General features: G+C 42.2%; 1 protein-coding gene across 2 annotated transcripts in view; it reads left to right on the top strand.

Annotated features, from left to right (window-relative positions):
• Nucleotides 1-1,695: 1,695 nt before the first annotated feature.
• Nucleotides 1,696-19,256, top strand: part of LOC147248502 (glucocorticoid receptor-like) — an 80,301-nt gene continuing 62,740 nt past the window's right edge. For both annotated transcript variants that reach the window (XM_086179369.1, XM_086179368.1), the window contains exons 1-2: nucleotides 1,696-2,053; nucleotides 3,699-4,945. In XM_086179369.1, the coding sequence (XP_086035495.1) occupies nucleotides 3,708-4,945 (1,238 nt within the window). In that variant the 5' untranslated portion in view covers nucleotides 1,696-2,053; nucleotides 3,699-3,707. The remainder of the gene's footprint in view (nucleotides 2,054-3,698; nucleotides 4,946-19,256) is intronic.

Genomic DNA, 19,256 nt, shown 5'->3' with positions numbered 1-19,256 from the left:
ATGAGCTGCAGTTGTGATGCAGGTGTGTGTGTGTGTGTGTGTGTGTGTGTTGTTCCTTACACATGTCCAGTGTTGTCAGGTTGCTTAAGATAAAATAGACCCGAGCTTAACAAACCTGCCCAATTTTGTAAAGGGTGCGATTAATCTCAACGCGCTGGCATGAAGTCAGTCAGTCAGTCAGCAGTTTTGAAAGATGATAATCAATTTGTAGCAAGTAATCTCTCCTGAAAGCAAGCCAGCTAAATGTTACGTGTGTATCTGTACATTAAAATGAATATTTTTCTAATTTCATTGCTTGGGAGGTAAAGGCTACTTTGTTTACTTCACCCTATCTGCCGTTATTCACTGAGGGCTCCATTCTCTGCACCTGATTTGATCCAACAGCATAAATCTTTGCAGACAGAGGCCCCCAGGCTTATTTATATTGGGGGTTTATCATAGGGATCAAATTTAGGCTTTAAATTTTCAGAGCGCGACTGACTGTCAACCCACTCTGACCTCTCTGTCGTAGCCTGAGCTTCCAATATAAACCACAGAAACTTGAACAAACATCATCGGGAGTAAATACTGATGTCCTTGATGTGAAAGTAGTAAAGATACTTTTATTGAGAGGTTGTTCCCCTCTTCTTCTGCTTTCTTGCTCATCTCTCTTTCTCGGTGTAATTCTCTGTTGCTGAGGTGACCTGTTAAATTTGCCAAACATAAACCTGGAGGAATTCTGTGAAAACACAATAATAATAAAAAAAAAACTTGTATTACATGTTCATTTTATTACCAAAAAGATAAGGTCAATAAGGTTTCCATGTATTAGCCTGGCTGCTTTGTTTCCAGTGGTTCAGTTGTGATTACAAGGCCCTGTATGGAGAAAATAGATTTCCCCGTTAACTCAGAACCTTGACTGACCCCGAGCAGAGGCTTTTGTAACCCAACACTCATGCTACAGCAGAGTCTAATGTATGGAATGCATATTATCCCTCTGTCCCGCCATGTGGAGGTTTGCAGTGGGCGATGAAGACACGTTTTGACAGATTCCTCAACAGTTCAGTGGGAAAAGGGGCGTCCACCGGCAAGTGTCAAACTAACAGCTGCGTCAAACCTCCGTAGACGCATCAAAAAGGACAGGAACTCAAGTATTTACGTCTGAGGGGGAAAATAAAAGCATCTGCTTGAGAAACAATCACATAAAAAGTCAGACTGTTACGTATTCAATCAAATCACTTTGCGTTATTATGACTAAAAAGTGCTTTAAATTATAATTTTTATCCATTCAGGCTGATCATACCACCCACGGAGCGCATTCCGACGATACTTATACTTTATTTTGAAGGGACACACAGGAAACGGGGCTTGAGTTTCCTCGCACTTGATGGCGTTCAACTAACTGTCCGCCCTGCCTTTCTGAGTTTGCAGTTGAGTGCGCCAGGGCAGCGCGGTTCTATTATATAACTTTAATGTACTCACGGGTTTTAGCGACGCAAGAGCTGAATATAATGTGTCGATAGATTGCGGATTAATCCTGAAGTCGCGAGCGAGCGATCACCCCCACCACCAACCCCCCCCGCCCCCCAACCCCGTCTACTGCTGCTGGTGACGAGCGTGAAGTTATCGACACGATCTGGTGAAAACGGCGCACACAGTGGATCTCGACAGCTCCAGCTAGGTCAGCGACGTTGTTGACTTAAGTTACAGAATAGTTGATCTTGCGGGGGGGCGGGAGAGGGGGGGGGTGTTTTTCCTGCCACACTGGGGGAGAGAGAGAGAGAGAGAGAGTGAGAGAGAGAGAGAGAGAGAGAGAGAGAGAGAGAGGCAGCAACCAGCTGGCGATTCACCACCCAGCGTTACTGCGAAGGAGCCTGTTTTATTTGAGATCTTTACTGCCTGGAATTCGCGTTATTTCTCCTGTGTGTTTACGCGCGCGCGTGTGTGTGTGCGTGTGCGTGTGGGTGTGTGCGCTCGTGGGTTTTGGGGGGTTGTTTTTTTTTTGTTTTTCTTTACCAACTCTGTTTGACAGGAGATGACCTAACCGGTGGATCACATCCTTTCCTCACGACAGGTAGGCTCTACTCTGAGACGCAACCACTTGTCTTGTCATTTCTGTCACTGTAGAAACATTAACAGGTTACACACACACACACACACACACACATATACACAAATATACACGCACAAAACAACAACAACTGGGTGAACCTTCGGGGAGGGCCGACGAGCAACGCACCATTTGACGCGCTGGAGGCGCACTGACAGCCCAGCACCGTGCGACGCGCTGGTCGCCGCTCCACCCCCGTGGAAGTGTCGTTTTTTTTATTTTTGGTTGTTAACGAGCAAATGTTCCCTAATAACTTCTCCGGTTGACTGTTTATCTCGGGCTGTAGGCGTTGCGATCTGTGCAGTTTCTCCCCGCAGCCAACAGGTTGCACTAATGTTTCGTTACGCTGTTGGTTTGGAGAAGTGCAGCGAGGCAAAAGAGGAAACCCCTAACTTTCAATTTTAACGAGCCAGTGACCTTCATCAGCTTCAGTAAAGATCTCTCACACACGATTTTGTCTCATGGGTGTCATAAAAGTGTATCTATCGGCTGCGGGTGGGGAAAACCCTCCGCGAACGACAAGAAAAAGAAAACACACAACAACAAAACCATTGCAATTTTCCATCAGGAAGCTAAGAGTGACAACACCTTCAAGTTTGAAGAGAAAACCACGTTGAGCCTTGCAGGCAACAACACTCGTGTTCACTTCGAGCAGCACAATGCAGCAGCAAAGGAAGTCCGTGCATCGTTAATATGGAATAGAATGTGATCCGGGTGGAATGTCACGTTTGAAAAGTTACAGATGCAGAGAATTTAGTAGATCTGCATTGACCTGAAAATCACTCTTTAAAAAAAAAAAAAACATGTAATGCGTCATTTGAAACATTCGGTGTTTTTACATCAAATGGCGGACGAAGTTGAAAACGCAGTGGGCGAAACGTTAATCCAACCGTATAAAAACCAGAAAAGTAACGCAAATTAAAGCCTGCACCTCCGCTCCTGAGACCTGCGAAACTCTTGAGTGCTCAGGCGTTATTTAATTATTGTTATTATTATTTATATTATTAGGATTATTGTTCACGGACTCTGGTGCAAATGCCTTGCAGCTCTTGGGTCTGTTCACTTTTCTGCTGACAGGTGTATGTTGCTGCGCGTTATGCCGATCAGTTAGGCGCGACTGTAAATGACACTGCCTGAAACACAGGTTCTACCCTGGCGTGTCTTACTTGCGCCTCTTCGGCAGAGATGGCAGCCTTCCAAGAATGAATATGGATGTTGTAGTCTCTGGTGTTATGTAATCGCTGAAGTCTAATTGAACTTCCGTAGTCAAGCCTCTGTTGATCTTTTTAAAAAAAACAAAACAAAACTCCTCAGTTTCTGTCTGCCTGAAGATGAGATGTCCTGTTTGATACTACTACCGCCATTTCTAGAAAACTAAAAAAAAAAAATGAGAAAAGAGATAACATCACACTGAGGGCAGGTGCTTTGAAATCATGACTCATTCACCAGCAGTGAGTTTAAAGCCCAGTTGACTACAGCTATGATGTATCAGAGTTTTCTCCTCTGCATTAAGCTCTGTTTTCATGGCGTAACACCCCCCCCCCCCCCGCTCTCTCTTTCTGTCCCTGTGTGTTTTGCCCTCTTTGACTCGTCCTCACTGTCCTAACAGGATAAAGAAATGGATCAGGGTGGACTGAAGTGCAACGGTAATCGAGAAGACAGCCTGACATTCGGGGAGACAGGAGCTGGAATATGCAGAGATGCAGGTGACACAGCTGGTTCAGTGCTCCAGTCTGCTATGCACCTGCCCAGCCCTGGTCCTCTGCACCAGCCCACAGTGGCCCCAAATCAACGGGGTGGAACCAAAGACTCAGGGGATCTTGGAGGCCTCTTTGAGACCTCACCACATCTTAACCTGTGTGAAGCCTCAGACGTGAAGGCAGATAAACTCATCAGAATGCAGAAGCAGCACCAGGATATCGGTGTGTTCAACATGGAGGACAACTTGTCATTGTTGAACCAGAATATTTCCAATCTTGACCAGGTATCCACCGCTGTCATCAGCCCCTCAGACACCTCTGTCTTGGGCAACCTCCCTCTGCCCGACCTTTTTCCCCAGCACATCAAGCAGGAGGGAAACTTTCCTCTGGATAAGGACCTGAGGACGTACGGTGGACACACAGTTGCGGGGTCGCTGGAGGACAGCGAGATCTGGCAAGACCTGGACCTTCCTAGCTCTCTGCCAGAGATCAATGCTTTTGAGTTGGTTTCAGAAGTGGCACACTTGGATAACATCCTGCATGACAGCAGCAGCGGTGGCGCTTCTATCACCGGCTTGCTAAAAGAAACAAAGCCTCTCATGGGTAACGGCGGAAACTGTACTAATGGGAACGTCACGGACCAGCAGCACCACCCCATCCACCATCATCACCAGCAGCAGCAGCAGCAGCAGCAGCAGCAGCAGCAACAGCAGCAGCAGCATCACCTTCTGCAACACCAGCTACACCACCAACATCAGCCCAATCCGTCACTTCTTTCCAGCGTCATCATCAAGGAAGAGAAGGATCCAGATGACTCGTACACCCACATCCGCACTCCAGGCGAGGTCAAACAGGAGAAGCAGGACAATGCCGGTTTTTGCCAGTCCCAGTGTCTCCAGAGCAGCATGAGCTCTCTCCACGCAGGAGGCCCAATGCCCTCATCGATGGGCATTGATGCAGGTCCTGGTTACCACTACAGAGCCAACCCATCCTCCGCAGTGGGCCAACAAGACCAGAAGCCTTTTGGCATCTATTCAAATCTGCCTCCGGTGGGGGAGAGCTGGATCAGAGGGAGCAGGTATGGAGAGCCATCCTTGATACAGAGAGGCGACGATGGGCTCCCCTCCACTTCATCTTTTTCAGTCAGCTTCTCCAGGTAGGTCTTATGGAATTATACTCGATCTCGTTCTGTTTACTTTAGAGGTATATGGTGTGTGCTGGGAATCATTTGAGGTTTGCTTGACTTCATATTTGCCTTCTTGGAGGCCATTTGCTGTGCTTATAAAAGTTCAGTGCAAAGAAAGGAGGAGTTGAGGATATTTTAGCTCAGTCTAAGCTGATCTAGACCTTATGACCTGTTTGTTTTGTCATTCTTAGTCACCTAAAAGTCTTTTTATGTTGGATTAGTTTGAATCGGAAGCTGTTATGCCGACAAAATTGGCATTGTCTTTGAAATCGCCACATGATTGTCATGTGTGAACTGTCTAAGACTCTCACGGATGCAGTGAGGATATGACAGGCCCAATATGTGGACCTGTAGAGTGTATTAAGTGTTGTGCTGCAGGCTTTGCAGTCTTGAAGTGAAGGCAGCGAAAGGCTACAGCTAAGGAGAGTGCAAGAGATGGGGGAGGAGTCACAGCACGTGCAGCATTGCATCATTTTCCCATGTCGCTTCTTGTGTGTTTTTGTTGCTTGCTTTTGTTATTTAGTTTGTGGAACAGATGGATCCGTCTGGGTAGTGTGCAAACCTCCAAGATTCTCAATTCTCAATTACGAGATAGCAAGTTGTGTTGTGTGATACAGTGATTTAGCAGCTAAAGGGCGACATATTTCTACCAGAGACCAAGAATAAAGCCAGCAGTGATGGAATATTAGACTTAGTTTCACTATGTGGAGAGAAAAAATATGGTAAATGAATGCTAATGTGGGATGTGTAAATAAGCAAATGTTTGCTAACAAGTTTTTCATGTCACTTTAATGACTTGCAGTCAGAATTTGTTTACATTGCCCTCAAGTGGATCAGAAAATTTCAATCAAGACCAAACTGGCTAGACTTCAATCTAAATGAATACATCTGGTTTGTAGATCACGACACTGAGTTAGAAATTAGTCACAAACTGATTGGGAGTATGGGGATCAGACCTCAATGTCCAGAGAAAGTAGATCCAGACTGATGTGTCGGTGTGGCTGATACCAGCCTTCCGCAGATATCCTGGTATTGGCATATTCATTATATGATTTAAAAAAAACATGCTTGGAGTAATTTACATTGAAGTTTATTAATTCAGTGCACTGAAAAAATTATAGAAAATAAAGTTAATTTTAAAACCGTAAAATATCCTGCTTCCAATAGATAGCTTTATTTTTCGAATATTAGTTGTTCTTTTGATTTTAGAAAGTTTGACCCCCTTCTATCAGTATCATTATTGGTTCCAGTATTGGTTGGGCTTTATTATTTCCTCCCGGAACCTCCTGGTTGATGCAGCTGAGACGAAACCACTTGAAGAGGGATCTATCGGAGTACTTTGCTTCCCACCAGGAAACCTTCAGAGTGCGTTTGGGAGCAGTCGGTGTATTTCACAGCTTTTAAGCTCAAATCTTCCACTTTGATTCCGGCAGCATAACATCCCTTCAATAGGCCAAAAAAGGTGCTCGGATGTGTTCTGTTGGTCTATAATTTCTTCCTCTGCTAGCACTCTGGGGTGCTGTGTATCACCTCTGATAGGCAGACACAGCAGGACACACATTCCTCCAACTCATCCACGTCACATCACATTTTTTAGGTGTGACAAGACAAGATGCGGGGAAAAAAAACGAATAAATGCTTGTGACTTTGCAGGATTGTTGTCGGGGGAGGCATGTGCGATTGAAGGGTTGCCAGGTTACAAGCAGGCAGGTTGAAATGGGATACAGTTGAATAAAGTGAGACATCTCAAATATAAATTCCTTTTTTCTTGTCAGTTTTTCAGTGTTTTTTTTTTTGCTAATTCATAGCTGAAAATTAGCCGTTTTTTACGGCAACATTGAAATTTCCTCACAAGTGGCGATGAACAAAGATTAGACAGAGTTTCTTGACACGTAAACTTGCAGGGAAGTGATTCATAGAGAGAGAGAGAAATAAAAAAACATGATATGTGCATTTCCAAGAATGCGGCAAGGTTCTGTTTAATAATGTGACGGAATGATGAAAAATTTGTGTACGTGCAGCACGGCGAGAGAGGAAAAGTGCTTGGTGGGCACGCCTGGAAGCACTATCTGATAACTGAATAGGCCGCGAGAGGGAAGTTGAAAGAAAGAGATTTATTTACTGTTTTATGAGCTTCTTTGTGAACGTGGCTCAAAAGGGCAGATTAGAAGATGATGTTTGATTAATGCGGAGAGGGACTGTGAGTCAGTCCTGTCCCTCTGAAAGAGGCGTTGAGGTGTTCGGCTCAGTCTGCTTTGTAAACAAGTCACAGTTGAACGTAGGTCTCAGCTCCTGTTATCTCCTTGCTGGCAGACCGATATGCTCCTGGGTTGTTGGGCCATTAATCAATTTAAACAGAGGACAATCCTCTTTGTCATGGCTCATATGTGCACAACCTCACATTTTTTTTCCCTTCTAACTGTCTCAGTGAGTAATTGAGTTGTTTAACTGGTGCGTGTTATTAATTTTGTCTGTGAGAATCATGCCACAAGGTTTATACACTTACGAAAACCCTAGGAAATTCATTCAAAAAAACAGCAAACAGACCTGTAAATGTTTTGTAAGAATAAAGAGAAAAAGTTGTGGTTCAGTTAAGTTTGTTTTTGAAAAACCTAGGGTGGTTAATCTTTACATAAATGTATAGTAGAGCAACAGACTGCGTGTACTGTAGTGTGTATCATCAAGCCCGACTAGCTGTTCTGTGAGAATTATCAGCACAGTTGGAGCAAAATTTGGCTCAATCACTTTGCTTGGCTCAAGCCTCTCATTATATAACTGATAATCAAACAGACAAACATTTCTCCATGCCCAGAGTTGAATAAGACCCCTGAAACACATTTTACAATTCTCTAAACAGCTTGATGCTCCTTTCATCACGTGTATATTCAGTTCTCATCACATCTACCTTTAAAATATTTTGGATTTTTAAAAAAAAATTTTTTGCTTCAATCTTGAAATGCAATGTTCTTAGTCAGGTTGAAAGTAAGAAGGGTTAAAAAGCTGTAAATTCTTCTTTGGCTGCGTGCGTCAGTGTGAGCCAGAGAGAGCTGCGGATAGCGAGACAGACTGCGTCTGTGTGTACACATAGATGGGCTGGGAGGCCACGTGTACAGATCTGCTCTGGTGTGCTGCTGCCGCTGTTCTCTCCTTGGCCTGTTACTCAAGCACCTCTCCCTTCCTCACCTTCTCACCTCCGACGAACGCCCCCGAAAGCTCTCTGGTTGTCACAGACCCGTGCAGAAGTTCTACATAAGCAGATGACATGCAATAGCGCATGTACACGCTCTCTAAGGTTGGAAGTTGTTTGCAGATTCCTGAAGTGACATGCACACACATGCTAAGTTAATTTTGGGGTATTAACATAGATTTACATCAATTTCCTGGAGACTTACCCTAACCGCTACTTTCCTATCCCAAACCTAACCTTGACTTAACCCTAAACCGAGCCTAAGCTCTCACCAACCACTGACCCCAAAAATCAGCGTTTTACCAACTGGGACAGAGGTTTTGTCCCAAATTGCATGTCGCACTTAATTATCTGGTCTTAACGTTTTTTTGTCCCCAGAAGCGGCTTCGGTCTCTCTCTCTCTCTCTCTTGTTTCTCTCTCTGTCTCTGTCTCTCTTTCCCACACACACCCACACACAGTGTATACGATATACATAAACAACAAATAGATATATATATATATATATATATATATATATATATATATATATACACACACACACACACACATGGAATATACATTTGCAAACAATTCAAACAACGTAGGAGTGTGTATGTGTTTCTGTGTGTATGTGTTTCTGTGTGTATGTTTGTGCGTGCATTTGCATGACATCCCTCTCTGTATAATATACTGTACCATATGCCACATCATAGCTGAACATTGTGTTCTCAGGCTACACTGAGGTTTGCTGACGCTTCATGGTAATGATGTGATATTTAAGTCATACTTGTAAAAATGCAGCTTTCAAAATACTTCTTTCACCGAAGTGGTAGAAGTAGATACTTCTGGATTGTAAATAAGTTCATGACTAACCAGATTTATTTGTATTTTTACGAATATTTTTCAAGACCAAGCATTAATTCATCACTAAAACGCTTCAACACTTTATTTTAACATTTATCATTCCAGGAACATTTGCTTCTCAGTTGATGTTTACTTTGTGGTAAGCATCTACATGTGTATAAGCAAGTTTTACTGCTTAGATTTGCGTGTGAACAAAGTATTTGTTGTTGTTGTTGTTTTTATTTTGTAGTTTGGAACGCTGTCCTACCCTGACACAGCTAAGTAAGCTAGCTTACGCTGACTCCTGACTGGAGGATGAGTGGGCAGGTTTTGGTGTGTTTACAAGTGTTTACGACTCGAGGTCGGTCTGACCAGATAATCTGCCAAAATCATCCTCTAATTTCAGAGGTTTAGAGACTTAATCTTAAGGGTAATGACTGGATTGGAGACTGTGCCGAAATCGTAATTCTTCCTATTCGCAGTCATCTGGCCTGCTCGTCTGTGCAGAGTACAGCTGCACGCACACACGCACACACACACACACACGCTCCCTTCTTGTCATGTTAGACGTTGCCAGACATAATAATAATAATTTTTGGTTGTGCTATTTTTGGATCATTTTTGAAGATTGTGTTTCATTCGTCATGTTTCTGTTTACTTGTCTAAGGAATTGTAAGCCAACTTTGGAACTTTCTTAAAAAAAATCAAACGCGAATAATGGGCCTGTCCTTTGTCTCATCTGAAACGAAAATTGGACTGGATGAGTAATTACATCAGAAGATGGCAGTATAGGTGACATGATGCATGGCGGTAACAAACAAAGTCGAAAACGAAGAGGTGGCTTCTGTTGTCAACCGGTGGAAAATGGAGAGATCTTGTTTTTACGGCCATGTTGGATAACGTCCGGATTTAATGTTGGCAACTGGAACAAAAGTTGCAAAATTGTGGTGTATTTTTCCATCAATCATTTTAAATGAAATACTAATGCTGTTGGAAACGTATTTTCTGATGTGGCAATGCTGAACAAATGGATCCAATCGATCGTAAAGTTTGAGGACAATGTAAATTTGGCGAGTTTCGCTGATGTGACACCAAAGGAGGTCTGTCTGAATGCCCCTCCCTGGGGTTGTTGTCGGTAACCAGAAAAAAAAAATGTCCTCTTTAATGTTTAGTTCTTTATTCTTATGAAGATGATGACAACTTTATATGTATAAAAAAACGAACAATGAATGTGTCCTTGTGATAACTGTGATATGGTTTCATTAAAACCCCCATCTAACTTTGATAGGAGCGTCTTAGTACATGAGCTAATTATAGATGTTATAGAGGCCACGAGGGTCTGGAACAGTGCTCTGCATGCAGTGTGCTGAAGTCCCAGCTCATATTTTGACTTGTAGATTTGCTCAACTACAATAACATTTATTAAAGATTTAAAAAAAAAAAGACCACAAAAACAAAACAATTATGAAGCAGAAATGTAAGCAGTGATGAGTTTCAGCCCTGGTGATGCGTGTTCGGTAGATTTGGTGAAGAAATAACGGTGATTATTACGATGCATGGGATGATTACATTCGCCCCTTGAATCTCCGAGCTGCCTTGATGCATCACAGCGGATTTTATCTAACATCTTGTTGCTCCTGGAAACTGTACGGAATGGAAATGTCATCTCTAGTGTTCATAGGAGTTGTTACACTCTTATCGTAGATGCCATTCTTTGGGGTTACAACTAAGTGAAAGCACCCTTGCGCAAATTTGCGTTAACTCATGGAATCAAATTACAATCCTTCAGTCATGTCATCATTTGTGAACATGGTTGCCTAGTAACCCGTGAGCTGGTACATTCAACTTAATGGTCATTCAGCAGTAGTCTTTGAGCGGGATTATTTTACTATGATCATATCATATTAAACACATTGCTACACATCCTAGATGTGTCCATCATGCAGTGCATATCATTTACCGCATGATTCCATGTCCTATACAGTGCCAGACTGAAAGGGAACCCTCTCTTACACAACTTACTTTATAAAACAAACTGGTTAGTTGGTGGTTGATCGGGCTATCCAAAAGGGAATGAAACCAAAACTGCTTCAAATCATGTTGCAATCGTGAGGCGCTTTACCAATTCAGTATCAGAATCACCACCTATTTCTGCAAAGGCCAAGTTGCTTTAGTGCAGAATTCAAGCATCTAACCTTTATTTTTTTCATTTTATTGCTTTAGATAAAGTTTATTTTATTATCAGGATCTTTTTTGCTGGCCTATTCAGTCCCAGGTTGCTGAAACTGACCCTTTTCTCCAAAATTAATTTGGATGCTCCTCCATCCTCCTCTTGTGAGTGGGTTGTTGGAGACACTGCACACGGGAATGATGCACTTTTCATTGATAGATTTCAGTCACTTGACTGCTTCGCACTCAGCTCAATGGCTCACCTGGGATGAAGCAGGCAGGTGGTTGTGCACATTTCGAGCTTGGCAATGGATAAACAGTTTCATTGCAGAAACTGGAACAAGTTCTCTCTGGCAGTATGGCAATCGTCAGTGATTTCATATTTCCAAGCCTGTTTTTTCATCATATGGGAGCTTTAAGTTTTACAGTAAGTTGCCTCAACAGCTGTTTCCTAAGAGGTACAACAGCACAACCCCATCTGAACCTGAAGTAGGTCAGACTCTTGTTTGTTGACTCAGTTTCCTGAATGTGTAATCTCTAAGATTATGCCACTTTCAATCCACATTGTTTGTTTGAGTTCTGGTTACTTAATAGACTTGCAGATAACCTTTGCTGTATGCAAATCTTCATTTCACAGCTTTTTTTTCCCCTTGCTCTGCGTCTTTTAATTGCCACTTTCCAATTTCTTCCATCCATCCTTCATCAGGTGGTTAAACATTTGGTTCCAGCCAGACAGCTTTTACATGTTCAAGAAGGAGACGAAGATCCATGCTACTTGTTGCTGAGTGTGTGGAAATGTTATGCGATGCCTTGAATTATTCTATGTGGAGAGTATTGCTGTTGCTTGCTCACTGACTTTTTTTTTTTTTTTTTTTTGACAAATTGAATCTAAATTCTTGGATGTTTTCCTGATGCTTGTTAAAAATGTAGCATTAAATTGGGCTTCATTGTGGATGATCAAGCACCACATCGGGGCTCTGGCATCAAGAGTCCTTTGTATATGCAGCTTTTGTATATGGACTCACAGTTGTGATCATCAGCCAAGATTATTTTCCTGACAAGATGCCCCTCACCCTCCCTCCAAGAGAATACTGTAATCAGACTTTGAAGAAGGCTTCACTTCAGGTTACTGCAGTGCAAAGTGTGAAAGCGAAGCCAAGCTGTTTCTTTTTTAAGGCTGTTTTGATGGCTGCCGCCTTGTTTATGCTCCTGTTGGGTGCTGTGAGCATATGTAAGCGCTGTGTAACAGACCACATGACAGATTTAACCTCTTCACAGGACAAGGCTGGTTTTGTTCAGAGCAGCAAATCAAGAAATGCATGAAAATAACCTAAAAGAATTTACTTTATTTCGCCCTCATAATGATTTGATAGCTCTCCTTGCTTTTACGAGTAACCTACTTATCAATAATTTAAAAAAAAATTATATTAAATATATAATATTCACTCAAGATGTAAAAATTTTAAATTAAATTCTTGAAGTTCCCTTATTTTAGCTGTCAACAACAATTATCCATCGGCCTATAGCATCAGTATTGTCAAATATTGTACTTCTATGAATAGATACTTTTTGATGTGTTTTAATATTTTTCTCTTTGTTGCTTTTTTACTTGCAAAGGTCATATTGTGTTGTATAAGTGAGTTCGTATTTCCTGGAGAATTAGATTCTTCTCATGGCGCCAGCTGAGGTTCGCTATGAAAGGAAATATTTTACTCGTTTCTTTACAGTAAAAATAATCGATTTGTGGCGGGTTGCCACACATAAATCCGTGTTTAGGAACACTACCAGTCGTTGTCAACTCAAATAAAGTGCATGCTTTCATTTCCTTTTCTCTGCTGTTGCCTCTCTGCTGTCCACTACAGTGTGTGTGTGTGTGTGTGTGTGTGTGTGTGTGTGTGTGTTTGTCTGTCTGTTGGTGGAGCTCGGCCTCGCCCTTGTGTGAAAATTGTCAAGCAGAGGGGAGAAAGAGATACTGGACAGCACGTACAACCGCAAATTACACACAAAGAACATTTTTTTATTTATTTCTTGATAAAAGACACAAGCATTAAACCCCCCCTGTTTCTCACTCATCCAGAACTGGTTTCAATTCAAATCCAGTTAAATGCTTTTTAAAAAATGTTTGTATCAAATCACCTCAGTTTGAGTCAGCAGTTGGGCTGAGGGATTAAAAAAATGATAATAATTGTAATTATATTGGCTGATATTGCGATAAAATTTGTGTTACCAGAGGGAATGATCTTTTCGACACCATTCCTATTTTATTTGCAGAACATCACAAGGAGTCCGCACCAAAGAAAACTGTTTCATAAGTCTGAAGAAAATGATGTGTAGGTGCAAGTGAACCGATTCGCCTCATGAAAAGAGGACTGAGCTTGTTGTGCTTGGCAGCCACCCTGTCCGGAAAAAGGAAGTGGCTATAGTGGCTCAGGTCGTTGCCCATTTGCCCTCTTAAGGGAAGCGCATTTATCAATCAAAGAAAAAACAATATTTTTGTTCTAAATATTGTCGGGGAATGGCAGAGAAGTTGTGGCCACAATTATACCGCTATAGTGACTGAATCCTAAGTGGTTCACATTCATCAGTTCATTTGCATAGAGCTCCACCACGTGGAAGCTATATTTGCCTGTTAGTGGTCAGCGGTAAGTGTAAGGTTTCCTTAAGAGAAATGTATGGTACATTTGCATGAAATGCTGCAGGCCAGATATGTATAGCTGTGTCACTGCCCTTCTGTAAGAAGCGCAAAAAGACTTGTGGTTCAGTCAGATACAGTAAAGCAGCACTAAGCAAGTTGTTGAAATGCCGGCGGCGAGCGTCACAGAACAACATCTGTGTCTGGTGTAAAGTCACTCCTGTGACACTTTGGTCAATCTACCAGCTGTCCCAATAGGTCAACCCACAAATTGAACCCTGCGTGAAACACCAAAAAGAGTATATTTTTCTCTTTATTTGACATAGAAGATGGGGGGGGGGGGGGGGAGTATCCGCGTTTTGGCAAATTTCTCAGTATTCCATGTTTTTGATGAAATACTTCAACTCTGTCTATTTTTTCCACATCGCTGAGATCACAGGACCTCAAATAAGTCTGAATGAAAATGTGGTTAGAACAACTCAGCCTGTATTGATCTAGAGAATTAAGCAACTGATTTTTTTTTTTTTTTGCTGCTGATTTGTGGCGCTGTGTGTCACCACATTCTGCATGCTTCACTGATAGACAAAGCTGTTTCAGAGCTACGCCACCAGTGACCGTCTGACCGCTGATTTATATTCCACTTCCACCAGCCCTTTTTGGTCATTTTTGTTGACAGAGGTGGAGAACGTAGCAGAACAAATCGTCCGCAAATCTCTCATATGTAGTAATTTAGGTTGAGATTCGATTCAGCTCTATTTATATTCCAAAATCAGATGTTAGACCAAAGAATAAACAGTTGTCTTGCTCACCCCAATCAGTTTGAACATGGACGTTATCTTTCATCATGTGTGTGCAGTAATTTCTTCTCACACCCGCAGGAACCTCAACACTTCTAACCGTGTCGATGGATCTTGTCTGATCTTAAAATGGACTCGTGTGCCAGACAGTGTGCTATTAGCACAAGGGAAGGCTCCGATAAACCCATATAAGGGCAGCAGACATGCATGTCGGCTACCAACGACAAAACACTCGTCGGGCAAACCTCTAGATAAAAGAAGAAAATCAATGGGAAATGCAACCAAAGGAACGAAAACTTAAGCATTTCCTTTGCCATTACAAGTTTTTAGCTTAAGTACAGGCCAATTAAGCAATTCAACAAAAGTAATCTGACACATGAAAAAAGGTCAAACAAGTTGCTAATGCTTCATCAGTTGCAATACTGTACTGTGTAGAATCCAGCGGCCCATTTATTATATTCTTTTTCAGGTGTGTATTAAAGCTTGACGCCTGCTGTGTAATGGCAGCCGGCGGTCTTTCAGTATATTGATGTGCTCCACCACTGTGCGGATGTGCTTAAGTGGTTATAGGCCACCTCATGATGGGTCTCAGGGCCGGGCAGTGGTGTCAGAAGCCATGCTGGTTGTGGATAGTCCCTATCACTTAAAGTTGGACTTGGTTAAAAGTTAATAATGCAGATTTATGAGTCGGAGTGAATTTATCAATCGATACACTGGTGCCAGATATTTCTAATGAAACAGCTGTACGATTGAAGAATAAATCTGTGCATACACCTGTTTTGCTGTTTTTCTTGCACAAAGTAATTATGTAAGGCAACGTGCAACCTTTTTAATGAAAATAAAGTGATATATTGCTGGAAGGAAGAGTAACACCTCATCAGGGTTTTGTAGATTCGTGTAAGTCCTTTGATGTGTCCAGGCTTCTTTTTACTGATCATTGAATCAAGCAGGTGGAATGTTGTCCCTTCGCACCTTACCATTGATCCAGCCTTTCATTTTAAAAACCAGTGGCTGATACTTTTTGGAACTCTTTTCTGTCTGAGTGCACTCAAAGGATATTTTGGTGTTTTGTTGCTGAAGCCTGTCTGCGGCAATGTGGGTCATCACCGTTCCTCCCCGTCCGTCTCTGATTTTACACAGATACAATCTTCTTTAATCCCTCCTTCCAGACTCTGCACTGGAGGAAATGTCCTTGATCTGTAGAGGGCATCCAGCTGTCTTTCTCTACGGATCACCTTTGCCCTTTAATATTCTTCACTGGACAACAATAAAGGCAGTCTGGGCCTGTTAGCCTCTTATTTCAGGGTTTAGGGCTCACTACTAATTCATGTTTGCTCAAAGAGAAGCGTGACTCATTTTGAGTCTAATTTTAACACTAATATGTACTTTAAAGGGCAGTGTAAATGAATGACTTCAATTTGGAATATGTTAATTCAAAGCTTCTCTCCTGGGTTACCTCTCTAGAAAGGAGAGTTGCAAGGTTTCCTTTCAAGTGATCAGTGTCAGCAGGGTGGCGGAGTAACCAGGGGGACCGTCAGCAGGAGGCAGCAGGTTCAGACCCCTCTGACAGCAGGCATCCAACCTGCCCAAGTGTGAGCAACTTGATAAATCCCTCCAGCAGCAGAGCCGGCTTCTTTTGATTTGATCATTTAATTAAAGCTAATGAGAAATAACTGTGATCTGAGAGCTTTTGAAGTCTAGTCAGTATATGTATTTGGTTGGAGGTGCATAAAAGTTGAATATGTACCGATGTGACTCTTTGAGTCCCGATACAGATACCTGGACCTAGAATATCTACCAGTGTTTATTTAATAAGAATATTACATAATCAAGAGGCAGGCAGTGTGTAGTTGTGATGCGTCCCCCCCAAATTCCCATACTCATTGCGCTCCAGGCATCTTGTGATTGGATGCCCTACCTGTTACACCCAGGTGTCCGTCTCGAGTGTTGCTTCTTGTATGTGCAGCACCAAAGACAGTCAGCTAATACAGCTGTAGAACTACAGCTTAAAGAGAGGTAGTCGTTCCTCTTTAATGTCGAATTGTAGCTGCTAAAACAAGTGCATAACAAGACTCACACGTCCTCTGCACCTGTCACAAAACAACTTCCAACAGATTCATACTTTGTGATTTATGTCGTACGTTGGGGTTGATCCATATCATTGGCATGCCATTGTGAGGGAAACATGAGGGAGATTGACTGCGCCATTAGTTGCTCAATTTGTGTGTACAGATGCAGTTCATAGTTCAGGTTGTTCATTGTCACGTCAATGTGTGGTGTGGCCGACACAACAGTGTAGGCCTACAGTACAAAAAATTCTTATGTGCGAGTCCCTCAGTGGGCTGTTACAATAAACCTACATTACAGCAGCAAGTAAACAAGTAGAAGTTATGTGCGTATCAAATAAACAGACATGTAGGACATAACACATGATGACATCTGCTATATGGTTCTGTTTTCAGCTCGACTGTTTGAAATATGGTGGACATTAGCAAGCTAGGGTGTGTCTTGGCTTGATTATCAGAGTCAGAGTAGGGTGTGATTCCCCAGATTGTGGGAAGGCAGAAAAAAATAAACAGTGTTGTACTTGATGCTAGTAGCTCTCTCTCTAGCAAAATGTAGCCTGCAGGTCTACTTGCACACTGCCAATGCATGACTTAGTCAAATAGCGTAGAAGTCATTTTGACTGATCTGCCACTTTTTCACCAATCTCCGATCCAGTTATTTGATTCAGTACTGGGCCGATTTCCAGTATCAATATCGGATCGTTGCATCCCATATCTCCTCGCTGCACTCCAAGGTAAGGCTTCAGCTAGAAAAGCTAACAAAAGACTGACTATCATACTAAAACCCCCTTGTTGACCTAGAATTTCACACATCGTACAGCAAAGTCCCGACAAGATATTACTTAATGATTATTACAAGCTTTTTGTCAATAGTTCATCCAATCATGTTAATGAGCTGATTTTATAGCTGTGAGCTGGTGTGAATGCCCTTGAAGACTCCACCAACAGGCTTTTCAGTCTTGAATGCAAATGATGCCAAAGTAGGCAGGTTGAAATCCTGCCAAGTTAAATGTGATGAGAATTCCTTGGAGAAAAAAAAAAAGAAGACTAAAATAATGTATTTAATTTCTTTGATGTTACACACATACATACATCTTTTTTCAGACTCATCGGATCTATTCATAATCTTCTTTTTTTTTAATCCACGCATGTGTAGATATGTACACAACTCAAACACACATGCATTTGCAGCCCTGACCGCTGCATGCGTACGCCTGGCTATGTCATAGGTTGTCACCAGACAACCCAGAGGACCTTGGGCCATAGACTAGTCAATGATTTACCTGATCAAGGTTACTGTACATGTGGAGGCAAACATTCACCCCCTAAGCTGTTGTTCAGACTTATCCTTATGTAATCGAATGATCTTTGCCAGCTGTTTTGAGGAAAAAAAAACTTGACATTGTCCTAATTTTCTATTGGTGGGAACACATTTAATAAGATTCAGTGCAGGTGTAGCCTTTTAGTTGACCCACTTCTTCTGCAATGTTTGCTGAGTTACTGCCATGCACTCAGCTCAAGCTCCGTCCAGAATTTGTTGGACAAATAAAATTTGCCACGCAGCCATAAAACACTGATAGCAGGATTAGTCCAGCTTTCCAATGAAGAGAGATCAGTTGAAAGAAGAAAAAGCACTCTTTTATCTTGAATAGAAACCGAGTGAGATTTTTGATAATAGACCTTAAATTCATATGAAGTTTGGTGCTATGAAAGGATGCCAGGCTTTGGTGGAAGTGGGGAACTAAAGCCAGTTGACGGTTGGATGGAATGCTGACGGTTGGAGGTCATGGTGGGGATGGGTGGGGGGGTGGGGATGGGTGGGGGGCTGGGGGGGGGGTGCAAACAATAATTGCTTCAGATTGAACAGAACGTTTATGAAAGGTCTGCTTGGTTCCAGGAATATGGGCAAAAAGATTATTTGACAGGCAATGATTCTGCTGGTAACATTTATCCTTGGCAGCCCACCAAGCCCCCCCCCCCCCCCCCCCACCAAAAAAAATCAATCCACCCAATCAGTCATCCATGATTTGCACGATGCAAGGACAGAATCAATAAACATATGCTGTGCCATTTAGTTGTATCAAGGCCTTTATTCACACACGGAGCAGCCGGCAGAGAGGCTGCAGTGGATATGACCAAGTTAATCCCTTAAACAGTTGAACTTGAGTTTATGACAGCACAACACTCCTTTATGTGCCTACAATAAAATCCTCATGAGGGATGGGAACTGATAAGAATTTCTGGGTGTGAATGCAAACAGCAGTTCTGCTTATTGGTCCGATTTCTTTATGGACTCACTGAATTATCCCTGATCAATGTGAAAATAAGAGTAGGCCTTTCCATGCAAGCTTTCAACTGTTTAATTACCCTTTTCTGAAATACTCCAGACTCACTAAAGATTTGGACAAATACATTTTAGTACTGCTTATCTCTTGCCAACAGTGTAGGCACATGACATCGTTGTTCTGCAATGAGCCACTGTAAAAAAAAAAAAAACAAAAACGTGCTGGCATTGAGAAAAGGAGCTGATGAGCTTGAGTTAGATGTACCGATTCTCTAACAATGCTGGAAGTTAATTCCTGATTCCTAAATGCAAATACAAGTTTT

Source organism: Aulostomus chinensis, chromosome 15 (assembly GCF_037954235.1).
Source record: "Aulostomus chinensis isolate RoL2024-O1b breed Wild chromosome 15, RoL_Achi_v1.0, whole genome shotgun sequence".
Taxonomy (NCBI): domain Eukaryota; kingdom Metazoa; phylum Chordata; class Actinopteri; order Syngnathiformes; family Aulostomidae; genus Aulostomus; species Aulostomus chinensis.
The sequence above is the reverse complement of the archived record's forward strand: the minus strand, read 5'-3'. Positions and strand labels throughout refer to the sequence as shown.